We start from the raw sequence: 17157 nt of genomic DNA, 5'->3' as shown, positions 1-17157 counted from the left end.
TTGCACCATATGTTAACTACCTAAAATTTAAATTAAAAAAATAAAATGTTTGATATTCACAAATGGCTTTACAGGATACAATAAAAAAATGCCTGAATTCATTGAGAGTAAAATTCTAATATACTAAATAAATTTTCAATTATGGATGGTGTAAAAAATACCATTCATAATGCTACATTTAACGGCAGAGATAATGACAATAAAAATTTGAAAGTGGGCTTGCTGGTGAGAAGCTACCTGGAGAAAGTGACCAGTTATGAGCTTTCTCAGGGATGGTGAGTGTCATCTCCATCACCATCCTGAAGGCTGCTCTTACTCTTAATTGGTTCTGTGAGGATTCTTTTATCCACATGGTAAATCCAACCATCTTTCTAGTTTTGATGATTTAAAAAAAAAATTATTTATTTATTTAATTTATTTATTTAAGAAAGAGAACAGGGAGGAGCAGAGGCAGAGGGAGAAGCAGGCTCCCTCCTGAGCAAGGAGCCCGATGTGGGACTCTGTCCCAGGACCCTGGGATCATGATCTGAGTGGAAGGCAGATGCTTAACTGACTGAGCCACCCAGGTGCCTTGATTTGTTTGTTTTTATCAGTGGAGAAAATAGCCTGGAATTTGCAATCATGGGATCTGAGTTCAATGCCAGGACAATCACTTACTAGCTGTGTGATGCTGGACAAGTTATTTTCTCTCCTAGGCCTCTTTCCCTAAATGGGTATAATAATAGTACTGCTCTTCTGAGGATTAAATGAGATTGCAACTGTGCTTTGTAAGTATAATATGCTACACAAAAGATCGTTGTAGTTATTTGTTAATATAATGCTGAAAACACCTACTAGGAAGTACTTTTGAATGTGTTTTCTTATAGAGAAGCATGGATGAAATTTTCTTTAATGATGGTTATAAGCATGATTAGAGACTAGGGCGGTAACATTTAACATCTTATGTTGATTAAAACAAGTGAAACTTAAATGTGAAAATAATCAGGATAGCAAAGATATCAAGCAGTGAGGGGGCACACTGACTCTGTACAGTAACTCTGAACCATGGGAAACAAGTAAATCTATTCTTATTTTCCAGGTTGAGCTCTATGCCCTGGGGTTGAGAGGAAGGAGGAAATTACCTGAATGAGGTGGGAGATGTGAAGCAAAGGCAGGAGGTGTTGGGAGCAGATGTCTCTCAGTTTGACCTACATGGGGCTGGTCTACACCGAGGGGAACAGCCCACGCTCTGTGACGGCCTGAATCTTTGGGCAATCAGGTGGAGTCTCTCTCTCTTGCCCAAATGAGTACAAAATAGTCTCTTTCACAACCTGAGGAGGACAGGTTGTTGTTGTTGTTGTTTTTTAAAATAAATACAGAAACTCTGTCTTTATTGGCTGTATAAACATCTCTGGGCTGTACACAGGAAAACTCTTATTGTTGAAAGTTGAAAATAAAATGGTTGCATTGCAGTTTTACTCCATGCCTGGACTCCAGCTCTAGAGATTCTGAATTAATTAGTCTAGGATGAAACTATGTATTAGGATTTTTGAAAGCTCCCCAGGTGATCCTGTATGGGGCTAAGATTGAAAATCACTGCTCTAAAAATTCATTAACCCAGCAGTAAGCATTGGCTTAGGTCTTTTCATTTTGAGTTTTGCAACTCAGATGTTACTTAATACATGATGCAAATATCTGTAGAATCTTCTTTAATGATCTTAACCAAATATTTCCAAAACCAATTTCATTAAGAAAAATCCTATAGAGGGAAAAGGATTCATTTAGTGAGTATAGAATGTGCCTAAATTATGGAAAACAGCAGAAGCTCTTACCTTATTATAGTGAATACGATGAGGATGTTGCCAACCAGCCCCATTGAACAGATAATCCCAATCATAGAAGGGAGGATGATTGTATCTACAATGCTGAGGGTTTGATAAGCAAACTCTTTATTGCAGGATTTGTTCAAAAGTTCAGCAGAGGTGTTCCAACAGGATGAGGGCAATGAATTCATTGTTCATGAACTTCTAGTGGTTAAAGCTGTGAAGGGATAAGAAGTGATTTATTTAATGAATTTTTGAGGCAGTTCCATGAACATAGCATTTCTTTAACTTAATTGAAAAAAAATATTTATTGGGGCCTTCTTTGTAGCAAGAATCCATGCAACATAAGATTCCAGGTGAATATGACTGCTCCCTGTCCATAATGGCCTCACAGATTATCAAAGGGGATATGTAAACAGCAAATTAGAGAACAGTGTACTGTGATAATATACATTTATTATCACACCTTATTGTAGTACATTCTTTGAACATGCTGATATTTACTCAGTATATGCTGGTAGTGGTTGTTTACAGCTGGTATCTGTTCTTATTGGTCTGTGTGTCTACCTGTATTGACTAGTACCTCTGCAATACTTAGGTTGTTAAGTATATCTTCTCTGCAACAAAGTGCATGGGGACACCAACTCTGATTATTTGAGAATAGAATGCAATAAGACTTGCTGAGATGATTCCTGGACTATCTTAAAGGATGAATAAGAGTTAGCTCAGTAGGGGTGCCTGGGTTGCTCAGTTGGTTGAATGTCTGACTCTTGATTTTGGCTCAGGTTATGAGATCGAGCCCTGTGTTGGGCACTGTGCTGGGCATGGAACCTGCTTAAGATTTTCTCTCTTCCTCTCTCTCGCCCCCCCCCGCCCCCGTGCTCTCTCTCCCTCTCAAAAAAAGACAGAAATGGATACATTAAAAAAAAGAGCTCAGTAAAGGACAATGCAGGAAGGAAAAGTGTTATAGCTAGGGGGGTACCACATACAAAGTATAATTATGGCACAGGAAAAAATGTGCTAAAAAAAACAAGTAAAGAAACAAAACCAAATAGATCTGAAAAATTATTTGCTTGACAAAGACACTTAAAAATACCATCTAAGTCTTGTTTCTGGTAATGGTCAGTTGGGTAACCCAGATTAACCCTCCCACTGAAAACAATAAAATATGCTGGACAAAAGTTCATATGTATATGTTTGAATAGGTGCATGTTTGTGTATACAGCAGTTTAAAATATTCAAGATCTGAAAAGTTACTGGGACCTCCCTGACCAGTGTTTGGTTGAGATCCTGTAACTGGGAGGTAAGCAGAACATTAAAGCACCAAGGCTATCTTTATCCAGAAGGCACTTATTGCTGCCACAGCCATTTGAGCTCTGGGTCCATGTCTGTAATCATGTCCAGAGAGAAGTCAAGGCCCACAGCCTACTAAAGTGGAAAATTTTGCAGGAGAACCCTTCCTCTGAGCTGGAGCCCCAGATGTTACATCCTCAGGTATGGATGAATTGGATTTAGATTTTTCTCTCCTACCTCTGCAGCCATTGGGAACTGCTCAGATGGCTGCCTTGCTATCTTTGGAATGGAGAAGAAAATGGATCTCTGGGGTTGTGGCTTCCAGAGACCCTTCCTTAGGAGGGTCCAGAAGAATCCTCTCTCAGATTTGCACCCTGAGTAGGCAAAGCCTAATTAGACCAGGGACACTCAAGACTTGAATTTAGCCTGATATGGTTCAGGAGTGTGAAGCCCCTAGGTAGCAGGCAGATGCAAATGCAAATCCTTTTTGAAGGGGAAAACAGTTATCCCAAGGCCCCAGGGAACTCTCAAAATATTTTTTGAGGTTAATGGCCAGCAAGCAGTCAAAGATATAAGCATTGTTTATATACTGCTTGAAATGTATTAGACTTAAAAGTAAGACCCTAAATTGTAAAACCACAAGAAGAAAATGTAGGGAAAAACTCCTCAACAGTGGTCTTGACAACAATTTTTTGGAAATGTTACCAGAAGTGCAAGGAACAAGAGCAAAAATAAGTAGGTGAGACTACATCAAACTAACAAGCTTCTGAGCAGCAAAAGAAACAATCAGCAAAATGAAAGGGCACCATATGGAATGATAGAAAATATTTTCAACATTCCATCTGATAAGCTGTTTTTATCAAAAATATATAAGGAACTCATACAACCAAATAGTAAAATACAAAGAGTACAATTAAAAAATGGACAAAGGATTTGAATAGACATCTTTCCAAAGAAGACATACAAATGACCAACAAGCACATGAAAAGATGCTCAACATCACTAATCATCAGGGAAATGCAAATTAAAACCACAATGAGATCACCTCACACCTGTTAAAATGGCTGAAATAAAAAAGACAAGAAATAACAAGTGTAGGCGAGGATGTGGAGGAAAGGGAATTTTTTTGCACTATTGGAAAAATGTAAATTAGTACAGCCACTATGGGAAACAATACGGAGTTTCCTCAATGAATTAGAAAAAGAATTACCATAAGATCCAGCCATCACAATCCTGGGTATATATCTGAAGGAAAGGAAATCAGTATCTCAAAGAGATATCTGTATTCTCATGTTCATGGTAGGATTATTTACAATTGCCAAGACATGGAAACAGCCTAATGGATGAATGAATAAAGAAAATCACACACACACACACACACACACACACACACACCACACACACACAGAGGAATATTATTCAGCCATGAAAAAGAAGGAAATCCTGCCTTTTGGGACAACATGGATAGAATTTGGGAGTATTATGCTAAGTGAAGTAAGTCAGACAGAGAAAGACAAATACTGTATGTTCTCATTTTATATATGGAATCTGAGAAAGCTGAAGTCATAGAAATAGAGAGAATGGAGGCCAAAGGTAGTAGAAAGGGAAATGGGGAGCTGCTGTTCAATGGGTATAAAGTTTAATTGTGAAAGATGAAAAAGTTCTAGAGGTCTGCTGTATAACATTATGCTTATCATTCAACACTAGTTCACTTAAAAATTTGTTAAGAGGATTGATAACTCGATAATAAAAAAGGTATGTGAAAGGACAAAATGGATGTTTGAGAAATGGGGCAGAGTGACTATTTCATGTTCTAGATGGAATATTTCAGTCAGTAGCCTATTGGTAAAATATGTTCACAAAAAATAAAAGGTAACATGGAAAGTAGAAAAAAAATATTATTAAGATAGCAAAAAGGCAAGCCTCACAGGATATTTCTAAGACATATAGCCAGGAAAAGGCTCTTGTTCAGAATATATAAAATATATATATAAACCAATAAGAAAAATATAGACAGCTCAACAGAAAAATGCCCATAGACTTCAATAGACATTTACAAAACATCTTTCCAATGGTCAATAAACATTTTGTAAGGTATTCAATATCATTGGTGATAAGGAAAAGGCAAATCAAAACCACAATGGGATATCTATACCTACCTATCAGGTTGGTAAAAACTTTCAAGTCTGAGAGTTCCAAGTGTTGGTGAGGATGTGGAGCCACAGAAACAACCCCCACTGGTAGGAATAGAAATTGATAAACCGCTGTGGAAAACAAGGAGGCATTATTTATTATAGTTGAATATATACATATTGTTCCATGACCCAGAGATTTCCCCCTAGATGGGATATACCTAGAGATACGTTTATAGGTACCAGGATGAGTGCTCCCGTGTGTTCTTAGAAATATTTGGTTTAAATATCTTAAACTGAAAATGGTTAAAATGCCCATTAACAATGGGATGGATAATCAGTTGTGATATACCCACACAATGAAATACTTCACAGTATGAGAGGGAACGGACTACAAGTACACACAATAACATGGATGAATCTATTGACTTAAGGTTAGGCAAGAGCAACAATTCACATAGCATGATTCCATTTACGCAGAATTTAACAACACAGGCAAAACCAATCTATGTGATTAGGGATAGATATAATAATAGTAAAAATATAAAGAAAAGCAAAGGAGTGATAATTGGAAAAGTCAGATTAATGGGAGGGTTTTATGTATGGCTCTGCAGGTTATATTAACAGTAAAAATAGCTTCTAAAATGCAGTCTAATAGCTAACCATATGGCTTCAAGGCAATAATCTGAATCTCTGTTCTTTCTTCTTTATTAACACTTACCTTATGCTTAATTTTCCTGCTTTACCTCTGTGCTCTTTTATTCTTCTATCTTGTTATTTCAACCGTTAAAAATCAGCTAATATAAATGTTAACTTTGATTGTGTTTCTGTTATGCTGAAATTTGATGTCAAAATATAAAAAATTTTGCAAAAGAGCCATTTTCAAGCAAAACAGTTTTATATGACTGACTGGCTGAACTCATTGAATAATCTCACACAGAGAAACATATTCACAGTCAGGTACCTCATGTTGTTTTAAAAGCAAAAAATGTGGCTATTTGTAAAAGCCAAGATAACTAATCTATTTCAGTTTTCATTCTGTTATTTAGATCATGGAAAACCAATGCTTAAGAAAGATTTTGGGGGGCACACAAAAATCTAGTGTTTAACAGGTGAAAATGAACTTTTTTTTTTTTTTTTAAGATTTTTATTTATTTGCGAGAGAGAGAATGAGAGACAGAGAGCATGAGAGGGAGGAGGGTCAGAGGGAGAAGCAGACTCCCTGCTGAGCAGGGAGCCCGATGTGGGACTCGATCCCGGGACTCCAGGATCATGACCTGAGCCGAAGGCAGTCGCTTAACCAACTGAGCCACCCAGGCGCCCTGAAAATGAACTTTTACGACAATTGTTTTTAAGTATTTCCACAAGTTCAATAAAGGAAATATGGTTTACATATTCAGAATAATAGGTTTGGGGAACGTATATGCATTTTTGGAAATGATTTAAATTTAAGACGTGGGTAAACATTTTCCAATGAATTATGTATAGCAATATCTATTATCTCCCAAATCATTTATGTATTTAATTATCTCTTCTCCAAATATAATCTACAGGAATATGACTCCCCAAGTTTTAGCCAACAGTCATGCTAATAAGTATGTTTCTAAGACTAATGGCCTCACATCTAAGATTTAGGAGTATAATTGATATGCCTATGTGTTTTTTTTTTAACATTTAATAAAAAAAAAATTGCAGTCAGAAGGCTCACCTGTGATCGACAACTCCTGGGCTATTAAAATCGCAGCCCAAATCCCTTCAGCCTCACCTTTCCATCTCTCTGTACCTCTTCCTTTATTTATCCCAGTTCTCAAGTTCTCTGAGGAAGACAGGAATGTCAGAGAGTGAGAAAAGAAGTTATCCATAAAAGAATACTATGTGTGGAAAGAACCCTGAAAGTAAACTGTAACCTTTAATCTAAAACCTTTGCTCATGTCATTAAAAACCTGACAAGGTGAAGAGCCCTGTTACTTTGGCAGTTAGTGTTTTTCTTTCAATGTCAACCAAAACCTTTGTGTAGCATCTTCTGTAAATGTTGGAATTCAAATCGCTGAATCTGTAAAAATTCTATACAATTAAAATTTTATGAATCCTCCTATCATATTTATAAGAGATTTCTTGCTTTACCAATTCACCTAATTTCAAATTTGAGAAATGCATCAGTTGAATAATAAGCCCATGTCAAGGAAAATAACCTTGTTGTCCTTTACCTTGTCCTGTTAGCTGTGGCAGGCAGTGGCCTGCTCTCCCTCCAGGTATATGAACGTGAGAAAACTAAATATGAAAAGCTCCTGACCGGCAATATTTGGTGCTTCTTCAGGCTCAGCAAGTACCATATTCTCATCTTCCTTATCCCTATTTCTCATCCTTATGCCATATTCTTACCGAATCCTGAATAGAAAACTGCTCATTAGTTAAATATACAAAAATGAAGTATTAATTCACTGATGGTTGGTAAATATTAGCTGTTGAAAGAGTTTTAAGCATTATTTATTTAAATTATGTTCATATTTTAAATATTGTTAATATGGACTCAGAAGCTTTTTTTTTTTTTAGAATCTTTTAGACAGAGAATCTCTCAATTCTTAAGTAAGATTTCATTATATCTGAGGGCCATTTTCATCCAGGACAAGTCCCTCTAATTTTATCATGAAAACCAGTGCTTTCTCTGACTGACTTAGTTTGCTTAGTATTAAAACTCTAGCTCCAACCACGTTGTTGCAAATGGCAAAATTTCATTCTTTTTTATGGCTGAGTAATATTTCTTTGTGTATATATGTATATATATATATATATACATATATATACACACACCACAACTTCTTTATCCATTCATCAGTTGATGGACATTTGGGCTCTTTCCATAATTTGGCTATTGTAGATAATGTTGTTATAAACATCAGGGTGCATTTCACTCATCTGTGGAATTTAAGAAACAAATGATCATAGGGGGAAGAAAAGAGAGGCAAACCAAGAAACAGTCTCTTCACTATAGAGGACAAACTGATGGTTACCAGAGGGGAGGTTGGTGGGAGGATCAATAAAATAGGTGATGGGGATGAAGAAGAGCACTTGTGATGAGCAGCCGGTGTTGTACCTAAGTATTGGATCACTAAAATGTACACCTGAATGTAATATTACATTATATGTTAACCAACTGGAATTTAAATAAAAATTTAAAAAAATGAAAAAGGGAAACCAGTACTTAAATAAGATTAACTTCAGGGCACCTGGGTGGCTCAGTTGGTTAAGCGTCTGACTCTTGATTTTGGCTCAGGTCATGATCTCAGGGTCCTGAGGTTGAGGTTCTGCATGGGGCTCTGCACTGGCTTGGAGCCTGCTTAAGATTCTCTCTCCCTCTCCCTCTGTCCCCCCCCCCAAAGTGCTTGCATTCTCTCTCTCTCAAAAGAAATAACAGTAAAATTTTTAAAAAGATTAACTTAATAAATACTCCTTTGCAGAAAACTATCTGTATTGTCTCTATCTGTTCTCATGTGGTACCTCGAGGGTAAATCCATCCACCCAGGTATTAAATGAAAGTAATTTCCCCTTGAAACGTCTAGGTGTAAAACTCTTTCTCATTTATTAAATTGCAAGTTGTGACACTTATGTAAAATATAACCCCAGAAATCTGGGCCTAAATAGTTGAAGACATCTTTTTGTAGGAAGATTTTCTTCTTAACAAAAAAAGGGGATGAAATTTATGCTTGTGAGGTTGGTGTTGAGAGAAGACTGACAGTGTCAGTTTAATATATTCTGATTCACATTGTTCGTCTATGTACACTGACATCTTCATACATACACAATTTATTCATGATGACTAGGACAAGCAAAAGGAGGAATGGATATAAAGGAAACTGGATTTTTTTTTAAGAAAAAGAGAGAGTGTTAAGAAGTCTGAAAAGTGATAGGAAAACGTACATGGCAAAGAAGAGCATGATGTAGAGAATAAATCAAAAGAACAGATGATGAGTTTACATACATTGCAATGATATTTCCCACAATTTCGATTATTTTAAAAAGTGAATCCTAAAATAATAATCCTCGACTATATTTCAATGAACATAATCATGTTGATGGGATTAAGTGAATCTGATGAGCCAGCTTTATGGCTGTTTGTCTTGTTACTCCTTTCAGGTTAAATATCAAAAAAAAAATTATATGGGAAAAAGTTCTGCTGCTAATAACTAGCAAAATCAATAAGGATGTTTTAATAGCCATAAAGCACAAAATATAACACTTACATTTACCTATTATACCCCTGCCCCTCCCCCCCCACACCTACAGGTCCAAGTTGTATAGAATTGCTTTCTAAGTTATGGCCCAACTCATCGGGGTTCTTTATTTTTCACCCAATTCACCTATCTCTTTCCATTCTATTAAAACCTCTCTTTGGAGAATCTCTATTTTATTTTAATTTTTTGAAGATTTATTTATTTATTTTAGAGAGAGAGAAAGAGAGTGTGAATGGGGTAGGGGTAGAGGGAGAGGGAGAGAGAATTCTCAAGCAGACTCCCTGCTAAGCAAGGAAGCTGTTGTAGGGCTCAGTTCCAGGACCCTGAGATCATGACCTGAACAGAAATCAAGAGCTTAACTGACTGAGCCACCCGGGTGTCCCGGGGAATCTGTATTTTAATTAACTCCAGGCATGCTCTATTTCATGTCACTTATTCATTCAACAAACTTTATGATGTCTATAGCAAAGAACAAGATCAATAAGATTTCCACCTCCTGGAATTATTCTAATATATAAGGGTTTATGCTTTATAAAAATGTACTGAATTCTGTCACTTGCAATCTGTAACTTTGGTTAAGTAATTTCTCTAAGTCTCAGTCCACCCCCGGTAAAACAGTAATAATAACAGTACCTATCACAAAGTATGGTTGTGATGATTAATGTGATCATATGAAAAAGTGTTGAGCACAATGTGTTCTAGTAAGTGTTCAATTAAACTAGTTGTCATCATCATCATCATCATCATCAAATGTAATAGAGCCTCCCTATGAGGATCCCTGAGGACGGGAACAGAGTGACAAGAGTTGTAGGAGTAGGAGCTGTGAACCAAGGCAGGGCTGAGCTTAAGGCTCCACTTTTTTTTTTTTTTTTTTTTTGAAGAGAGATGAGAGAGAGAAGAAAGCAAGATACTGATGGTGAGGTGGAGAGAGGGAGAGAGAGAATCTTAAGCAGGCTCCACACCCAGTGCAGAGCCCAAACCAGGGCTCAATTTCAGACCCTGAGATCATGACCTGAGCCTAAATCAAGAGTTGGACACTTAACTGACTGAGCCACCCAGGTGCGCCAAGGCTCCACTATTTGTTATTTATTTATTTATTTAAAAGATTTTATTTCTTTATTTGACAGAGAGAGAGAGCACAAGCAGGGGGAGTGGCAGAGGGAGAGGGAGAAGCAGACTCCTTGCTGAGCAGAGAGCCCGATGTGGGGCTTGATCCCAGGACCCTGGGATTATGACCTGAGTCGAAGGCAGCCACTTAACTGACTGAGCCACCCAGGTGCCCCTCCACTTTTTAAACTTTAGTCTACAGTGAGTGGCTTTAGAAACTGTTCAAAGGTATAAACCGAGGCACATTAAAATTTTTTTCAAGAGTTTATTTGAGCAGACATCCATTGGAATCAAGTAACATCAAACTGAAAGTGGTTAGAAGAGCCCCACTGACAGGGGCAAGGGGAAAGGTTTTTATAGAGAAGATACAGAAGCAACGCAAGAAAGTTATTTGATTGGCTGTAGCTTATGGTTGTCTTACTTGGGAAAGCCTCGTTTGCTGTTTGTGATTGGTTTGTTCTGAAGTGTTACTTCCTTGGATTCAAGTGCATTGACTTCAGCTTAGGGTTTGCTTTTATTACATAAGCTACCAAGGCATTAGGACCACCTCAGTCGAATGGCCTCCTTATTTAATCACTTTAACAAAATATAGTATCAGGTTTTTTTTTACATTTTTTAAATTTTATTATGTTATGTTAATCACATAGTATCAGTTTTTAGCTCAAAACACTTCAGACAGTAAAGAGAACCAGAAGAAAAGGGATCACTCCCATGACCCTGTCTCTATCTATTGATTGTCTAGACAGCAGCTACAATGACCTGATCTAAGCATGGGAAATCAGGCTTGGTCACCTCTCACAGCTAGAAAGAAAACCTTATAGGGGTTACTCTCACTTCTCAGCTTCCCATATACCTCTAAGTGACAAGGAGAAGCTGGAGAGAAGGGACTAACAGAGTTTATCCTAATGAAGATTATACCATGAGTTGGTGATGATGATGAACAAATATGGCCAGATTGGCTGGGAGTGTGTTTTGAACATACACACCACTTCCTTTCTACCTGTCACCTGTCTCCTTTGGGTAAGTAGTAGCTTAACACTGTAATCAATGCAGCCTAACCAATCGAACTTTATGGTCATCCTTGATTGATACAAAGGCATTTCACTTTTTACCTCAAACATTCACACCATCCTTCATTTGGATTCTTTTCCCAACTAACCACAAAGAAGGTTCTCTTCATTGGAATGATGAAGGAATTGGATCTCACATCTAGTGGTGGGTATGCAGATGGTCAGGAACAGATGCAGATTTGTGGGTCCTTTAGCTTATTCAATGGGGAGGGGTGCTGTTTAAGTAAAAACAAAGTTACAAATACACATTTCAGTGCAGATGTTTCTTTAGAATGAGAAAAGACATGACACACTACAAATTTTAAAAAGCTAAAAATACTCTAAACACAAAATCCAGGAAAGTAACATAATATTTTTATTAATTGCCTAACAAATACCTTTGTCCTACATGTTTTGGTTGCATAATCTTTAATTATCTCTACAAATGACAATGATTATAAAATATCATCTCTGTCACAGGTCAGAATCTATAGCCTTAGGAAAATATGTGATTTTGCACAAGTCTCAACCTTTTTTTTTCTTTTTTTTAAGATTTTATTTATTTATTTGAGAGAGAGAGTGGGGGGAGGAGTAAAAGGAGAGGGATAAGCAGACTCTGTGCTGAGCGTGGAGCCTGATGCGGGGCTCGAACCCATGATCCTGAGATCATGACCTGAGCCGAACCCACGACCCTGAGATCATGACCTGAGCCTAAATCAGGAGTCAGACACTTAACCAACTGAGCCACCCAGGGGCTTTAGCTAACTGTGTGATTTTGCACAAGTCTCAACCTTTTAATGTCTGAGTTTTTTTAGCCTAAGTAAAAACCACTTATAGGCTGGTGGACGCCAATTCTGCATGGGTTTGGGGCATCTGTGGTTGGCTCCATTGCCCTAGGAGCTGAAGCCACTGGTGGGGATGAATGGTGTGAAGGAGCCTGGTTGCTGTGGGCACTGCTTGTGTAGCCCGGCTCCTCCACAGCTCAGTCCTTCAAGCCCCCAGCTGCCCGTGCTGTTGTTCCAAAATGCTGCCTTAGGTCTGGCTGCTGCAGGCCGGCCAAGCTGTCATCTTTCATGAAGCTTCACCTGTAGCTTTTTGACAGCTTTCCCCAGCTACTCATGTTTATTGATGAACCTAGGGTCTTTGAGCCCTGGGGTCCTGCTTCAGCTCACTTTCTGGTAGCTGCTTCTGTACGGGCACCTTTCAGCCCCTACGTCTGGACTGCTCAGGCCTTGCTAAGGTAAGGAGCGCTGGCTGGAAGCCAAGGCCTGCTGCTCACATTTGTTTTACTTTTAATTTAAGGGATTTGCCTCCTTCGCTAGAGTTCTTGCCTCATACACTTGCTGGCCCCTTGCCACACACATTTCTTCTTCAGCTACTCACACATTCCACATCAAAAGTGATCTTAGGCTTAGAGAGACCATAATGCTAATACCTACCTGACTTACTGATTTTGTTTTAAGTTTAATTTCACTTCTATTATGAAGTTATATTAGTAAATTTGGTTTGATGTAAGTAAATGCTTAACTTTTGGTAAGTGATTAAGGTCTGGGATACAGTTTGACATGTTATCCCACTCATTCATGAATCACTCTCAAAATGTGTGAATAAAAATGAGTCTTCCTCTGCTCAAGCATTATCTAACATTTTAATTAGCACGTTCAAAATCTCCTTTGACCTTGAACTGTATTAGCTGGAAGAGAATGTTCTTTGCAGATTTCAAAACCGGTTAAAGAGTCCAGACTCTCACATCTAGGCCTCCTTTTTCTAAACTCTTTAGATTCTTTGGAAAACTCCAGCTTATCATTTTGCTAGAGAAGGCTTTTTTTTTTTTATTAAACAATAGTTGGAAATAAATTTTGAAGGAAATATACTCTTTGCTTAGGAAGAACAGAGTATCCATGAGATTGTTCACGGGAGTTGTGGTACCAGCCAGAGTAGGGCGTGTCAATACTTTCATTCGTCCTAGATAGTTTTGCTTTCATAAGCCCCTTCCTCCATAAAAACTTAAGCATTATATCTTATAATTGCATTGGTATAAATACAGATACAATCCAGGTTGGATTCTATTTATTTTTCCCTTTTGAATTTAGAAAAAATTAAAATATTTTTATTGGCCTCTCCAAATTTTGTGGGCCCTAAGGCTTTGTGGCTTCTATGCCTAATGGGTAAATCAATTTCGCTTACCCTTATGTTAAAAAAATACAACAAAGTGTTGACTGAGAAACTCAAAATGTCATGCTGTTCCCTCAGCTTTGAGTGAAGACGACTCACTTATTTAGAAACAAGGCTATTATTACCAGTCAGTGGAACCACGGTGAAGTTTTCTAGATGATGAGGATACTCTATCATGCTACCATTCAGTCTTGGCCATATTATGTTTATTTCTGGAAATAAATATAAACTGAATGTAAGTGCTTCTAATGTGTGGTAAACTCAATAATTATACCCACAAATTGAGTAGGCAAGAAAAAAAAACACTCTAAGAATCAGCTTCGCGGAGAGTCTAGCGTTAGGTGGCAAAGGCATGGAGAAATGTGAAGGAAGAAAGTGCAACTGAACAGCCTGTCGGGGTGGGGGGCGTACCCAAAGACAACCTTTCAGCAGCTCGAGAAAGATGCCCCTCCACTAATGCTTGATGATGCTTGAAACTAATTTAACTGAGAATGTCGACTTTCATATCCATAGTGCAAATATTGCTTATAATGTGTACACCCCTGAGAAAATGAAGTGTTGTACTGAATGCATGGTACAGAATTAAGGATTGCCATCTGAACTTCCTCAGAAAACAGGCTGCATTAAGGGGGAATGTCCCGGTTTTGCCTAGCTTTTGGAATCTGGAAGAGGTGATGGGAATTCAAGACAGTTCTTTAGAAGTATAGGTCGTCCGTTGGCCTACAGCGTGTTGGGGGTGGGGTGGGGGGGCTACAGATAAAGGAGGTCAGGTACCCTTCTTCATAACTTGTACTATAATCAGAGTGAGAGGACAGTGGGCTTTCTGAAGCAGTGTTAGAGAGTCCTGTTCTTCTGATGTTGGTTGGAGTGTGGGCAGGGAGAGAATGGGGAGAGGAGAAGGTGCCATGGCTAGAATTGGGCCAAGAGAACCAACAGTGCTCCTGCTACAATTTTGCAGGTCGTGCACTGCTCAAGGGTGCCACATCTAAGGGAGGGTGGTTTATTTACTTTGTAGACATCATAGGTTTATATATTTATTAAAACAGTTTCCTGGCTGATGGTAGTAGAGTACTTTGTTTTAATGAAATTGGCATATTTTGTCCATTTTCTGACAGATGGAAGTCAAGTGTCTTGGGAAGGAGAGGGTCTCTAAATTGCAGAAAGGCACATTTAGGCCAGTAGTCCTGTACCCCTTCAGGAAGTTCTTCAGCCTGAAAGAATTCCTGCATTTTGCCCTTATAGGGCAGGAGTCATGTTTTTTTCCATCATTTTTTCCTATCACATAATATAGCACAGTTTACATGTGAAATTGTACTTTCCCCAAAACCAAGGTAGCCACTGGCCACATGTGACTGCTGAGCACTTGAAATATGGCTTGTTTGAATTGAGATGCACTATTAAGTGTCAAATACACTGAATTTTTAAGACAAAGTGTGCAAAAATAGAAAATAGCTCCTCAATAACTAGTTCATAGCGATTATATATGGAAATGATAATTTTTTATATAATGGGTTAAAGAAAGTATATTATTATAAAATATATTATTAAAATTAATTTCACCTGTTTCTTTTTACCTTTTAAATGTGGCTACTAGAGAACTTAAAGTTACAGATGTGGCTTGCATTGTTGGCTCCTATTTCTGCTAAACAGAACTCGGCCTTAGAAAGCCGACTAGAAAAAAATCCTTGATAATAATTTATACAATAATCATTTATATTATCACCAGTTTAATACCCTTTAGTTAATATAATTCTGATCTACTTCATATTATCTCTAAGAATGATATGAGGCATAATCTTAAATAGGGTTAAAGAAGAAAATTTCTGAAAAATGTATGAACATAGTGACTCATGTTTGGGACAGATTTTTGTTAAATTTGATCATTTCCATTTATTACTGATTATGGTTTTACAGTTTTATTATTTTGTAATAGTTTATTGTTTTGTAGTTTACCTATAAACTAATGAGAAAGTAAGCATTCTAAAAGCACACTAGCAAGCTTTACTCAACCAGCTAGGGACCTTTGTTAAATACAATTTCTAGATATATGACTTTTCCTCAGCACCACAGACTCTCCTTTGGGCATGAGTGAGATGGACCAAAGGAAGGCCAATATACTCTATTGAATCTGGACTGTTCTCATGCTTACCTGGGAGCATCTGGTTGCCAGGTCAGGTCAGGGCAGGCTGAGATTGAAGCTGCTTTTGTATGGGTGTATGTGTGTGTGTGTGTGTGTGTGTGTGTGTGTGTGTGTGATAGAGAGAGAAAGAGAGATGGAGAGAGAGAGATTGAGAGAGAGGGAGAGAAAGAGAACTTTCTGATATAATCTTTCTAAGGACTAGACATTACTGCCAATAAAACACCATCTATATTGGGATTTTCAGGGTTGAATCAAACCCTGGTTGTCCTAAAAAGTGGGAGTGAGATATATAACAGCAATGACAATGTGGAAGAATCCTTTATTCTGTCAATATCCAGTGGTCCACCTACAGGTACGGCTCACATAAAACTAATTTCCAAAACATCAAAGAGAAGATATATTCATTCAGATGGTACAATCCCAGAAGGGATGCATGAAATATTTAGTATTCGTTTCTGCTGCAGGTTTTATGATAAAAAGTTACCATGTATTTGAGTAGATGTCAAGATGGGGCTGTGAATTTAACAAAAGAAACCGTTAGATAATTTACACTTCTTTCAAATAGGTCAAATGCTCATAAAATAAGAGACATTTTAGTTTGACAATCAGAAATCTACTACAGTAAAAAAAAACAAGGGTCTTCCTAACTGCTAATCCTTAACTTGGTCATCAAAGATAATGATTCATCTGCTTGTTTATTATTATTATTATTATTATTTTAAAGATTTTATTTATTTATTTGACAGAGAGAGACACAGCAAGAGAGGGAACACGAGCAAGGGGAGTGGGAGAGGGAGAAGCAGGCTCCCTGAGGAGCAGGGAGCCACTGCGGGGCTCAATCCCAGAACCCTGGGACCATGACCTGAGCCGAAGGCAGATGCTTGACTACTGAGCCACCCAGGCACCCCTATTGTTATTATTTTTAATTCAAAAGTACAGACTGTTCTAAGCTGTGGTCCAAATAAAAAGTTACCAATTCATATATCTATCACTTACTATTCTATACTGAAGACAAAAAACAAAGATGTTTTATTTAATAATAAAGAAATAACTGGGGCGCCTGGGTGGCTCAGTCAGTTGAGTGTCTGACTCTTGATTTCGGCTCAGGTCACGGTCTCAGGATAGTGGGATCGAGCCCTGCGTTGAGCTCCGTGCTCAGCGGGGAGTCTCCTTGAGATTCTCTCCCTCTGCTCTTCTCCCCCCCCCCCGCCCCGCCTCGTGCTCTCT

The 17157-nt window shown here is 38.0% G+C and overlaps 1 protein-coding gene across 6 annotated transcripts in view; it reads right to left on the bottom strand.

Moving 5' to 3' along the window:
* Positions 1 to 17157, bottom strand: part of MCHR2 (melanin concentrating hormone receptor 2) — a 54107-nt gene that overhangs the window by 24612 nt on the left and 12338 nt on the right. For 2 of the 6 annotated variants that reach the window (XM_078054944.1, XM_078054945.1), the window contains exons 2-5: positions 11679 to 11851; positions 6936 to 7043; positions 5255 to 5359; positions 1812 to 2019 (exon numbers count right to left, since the gene is read on the bottom strand). In XM_078054944.1, coding sequence (XP_077911070.1) covers positions 1812 to 1993 — 182 coding nt within the window. In that variant the 5' untranslated portion in view covers positions 1994 to 2019; positions 5255 to 5359; positions 6936 to 7043; positions 11679 to 11851. The remainder of the gene's footprint in view (positions 1 to 1811; positions 2020 to 5254; positions 5360 to 6935; positions 7044 to 11678; positions 11852 to 17157) is intronic. The other 4 variants (XM_036119347.2, XM_036119346.2, XM_078054946.1 and 1 more) reach the window with 3 other exon arrangements.

The sequence above is a fragment of the Halichoerus grypus genome, chromosome 9, assembly GCF_964656455.1.
Source record: "Halichoerus grypus chromosome 9, mHalGry1.hap1.1, whole genome shotgun sequence".
Taxonomy (NCBI): domain Eukaryota; kingdom Metazoa; phylum Chordata; class Mammalia; order Carnivora; family Phocidae; genus Halichoerus; species Halichoerus grypus.
Note: the sequence above shows the minus strand (reverse complement) of the source record. Positions and strands in the feature narration are given on the sequence as shown.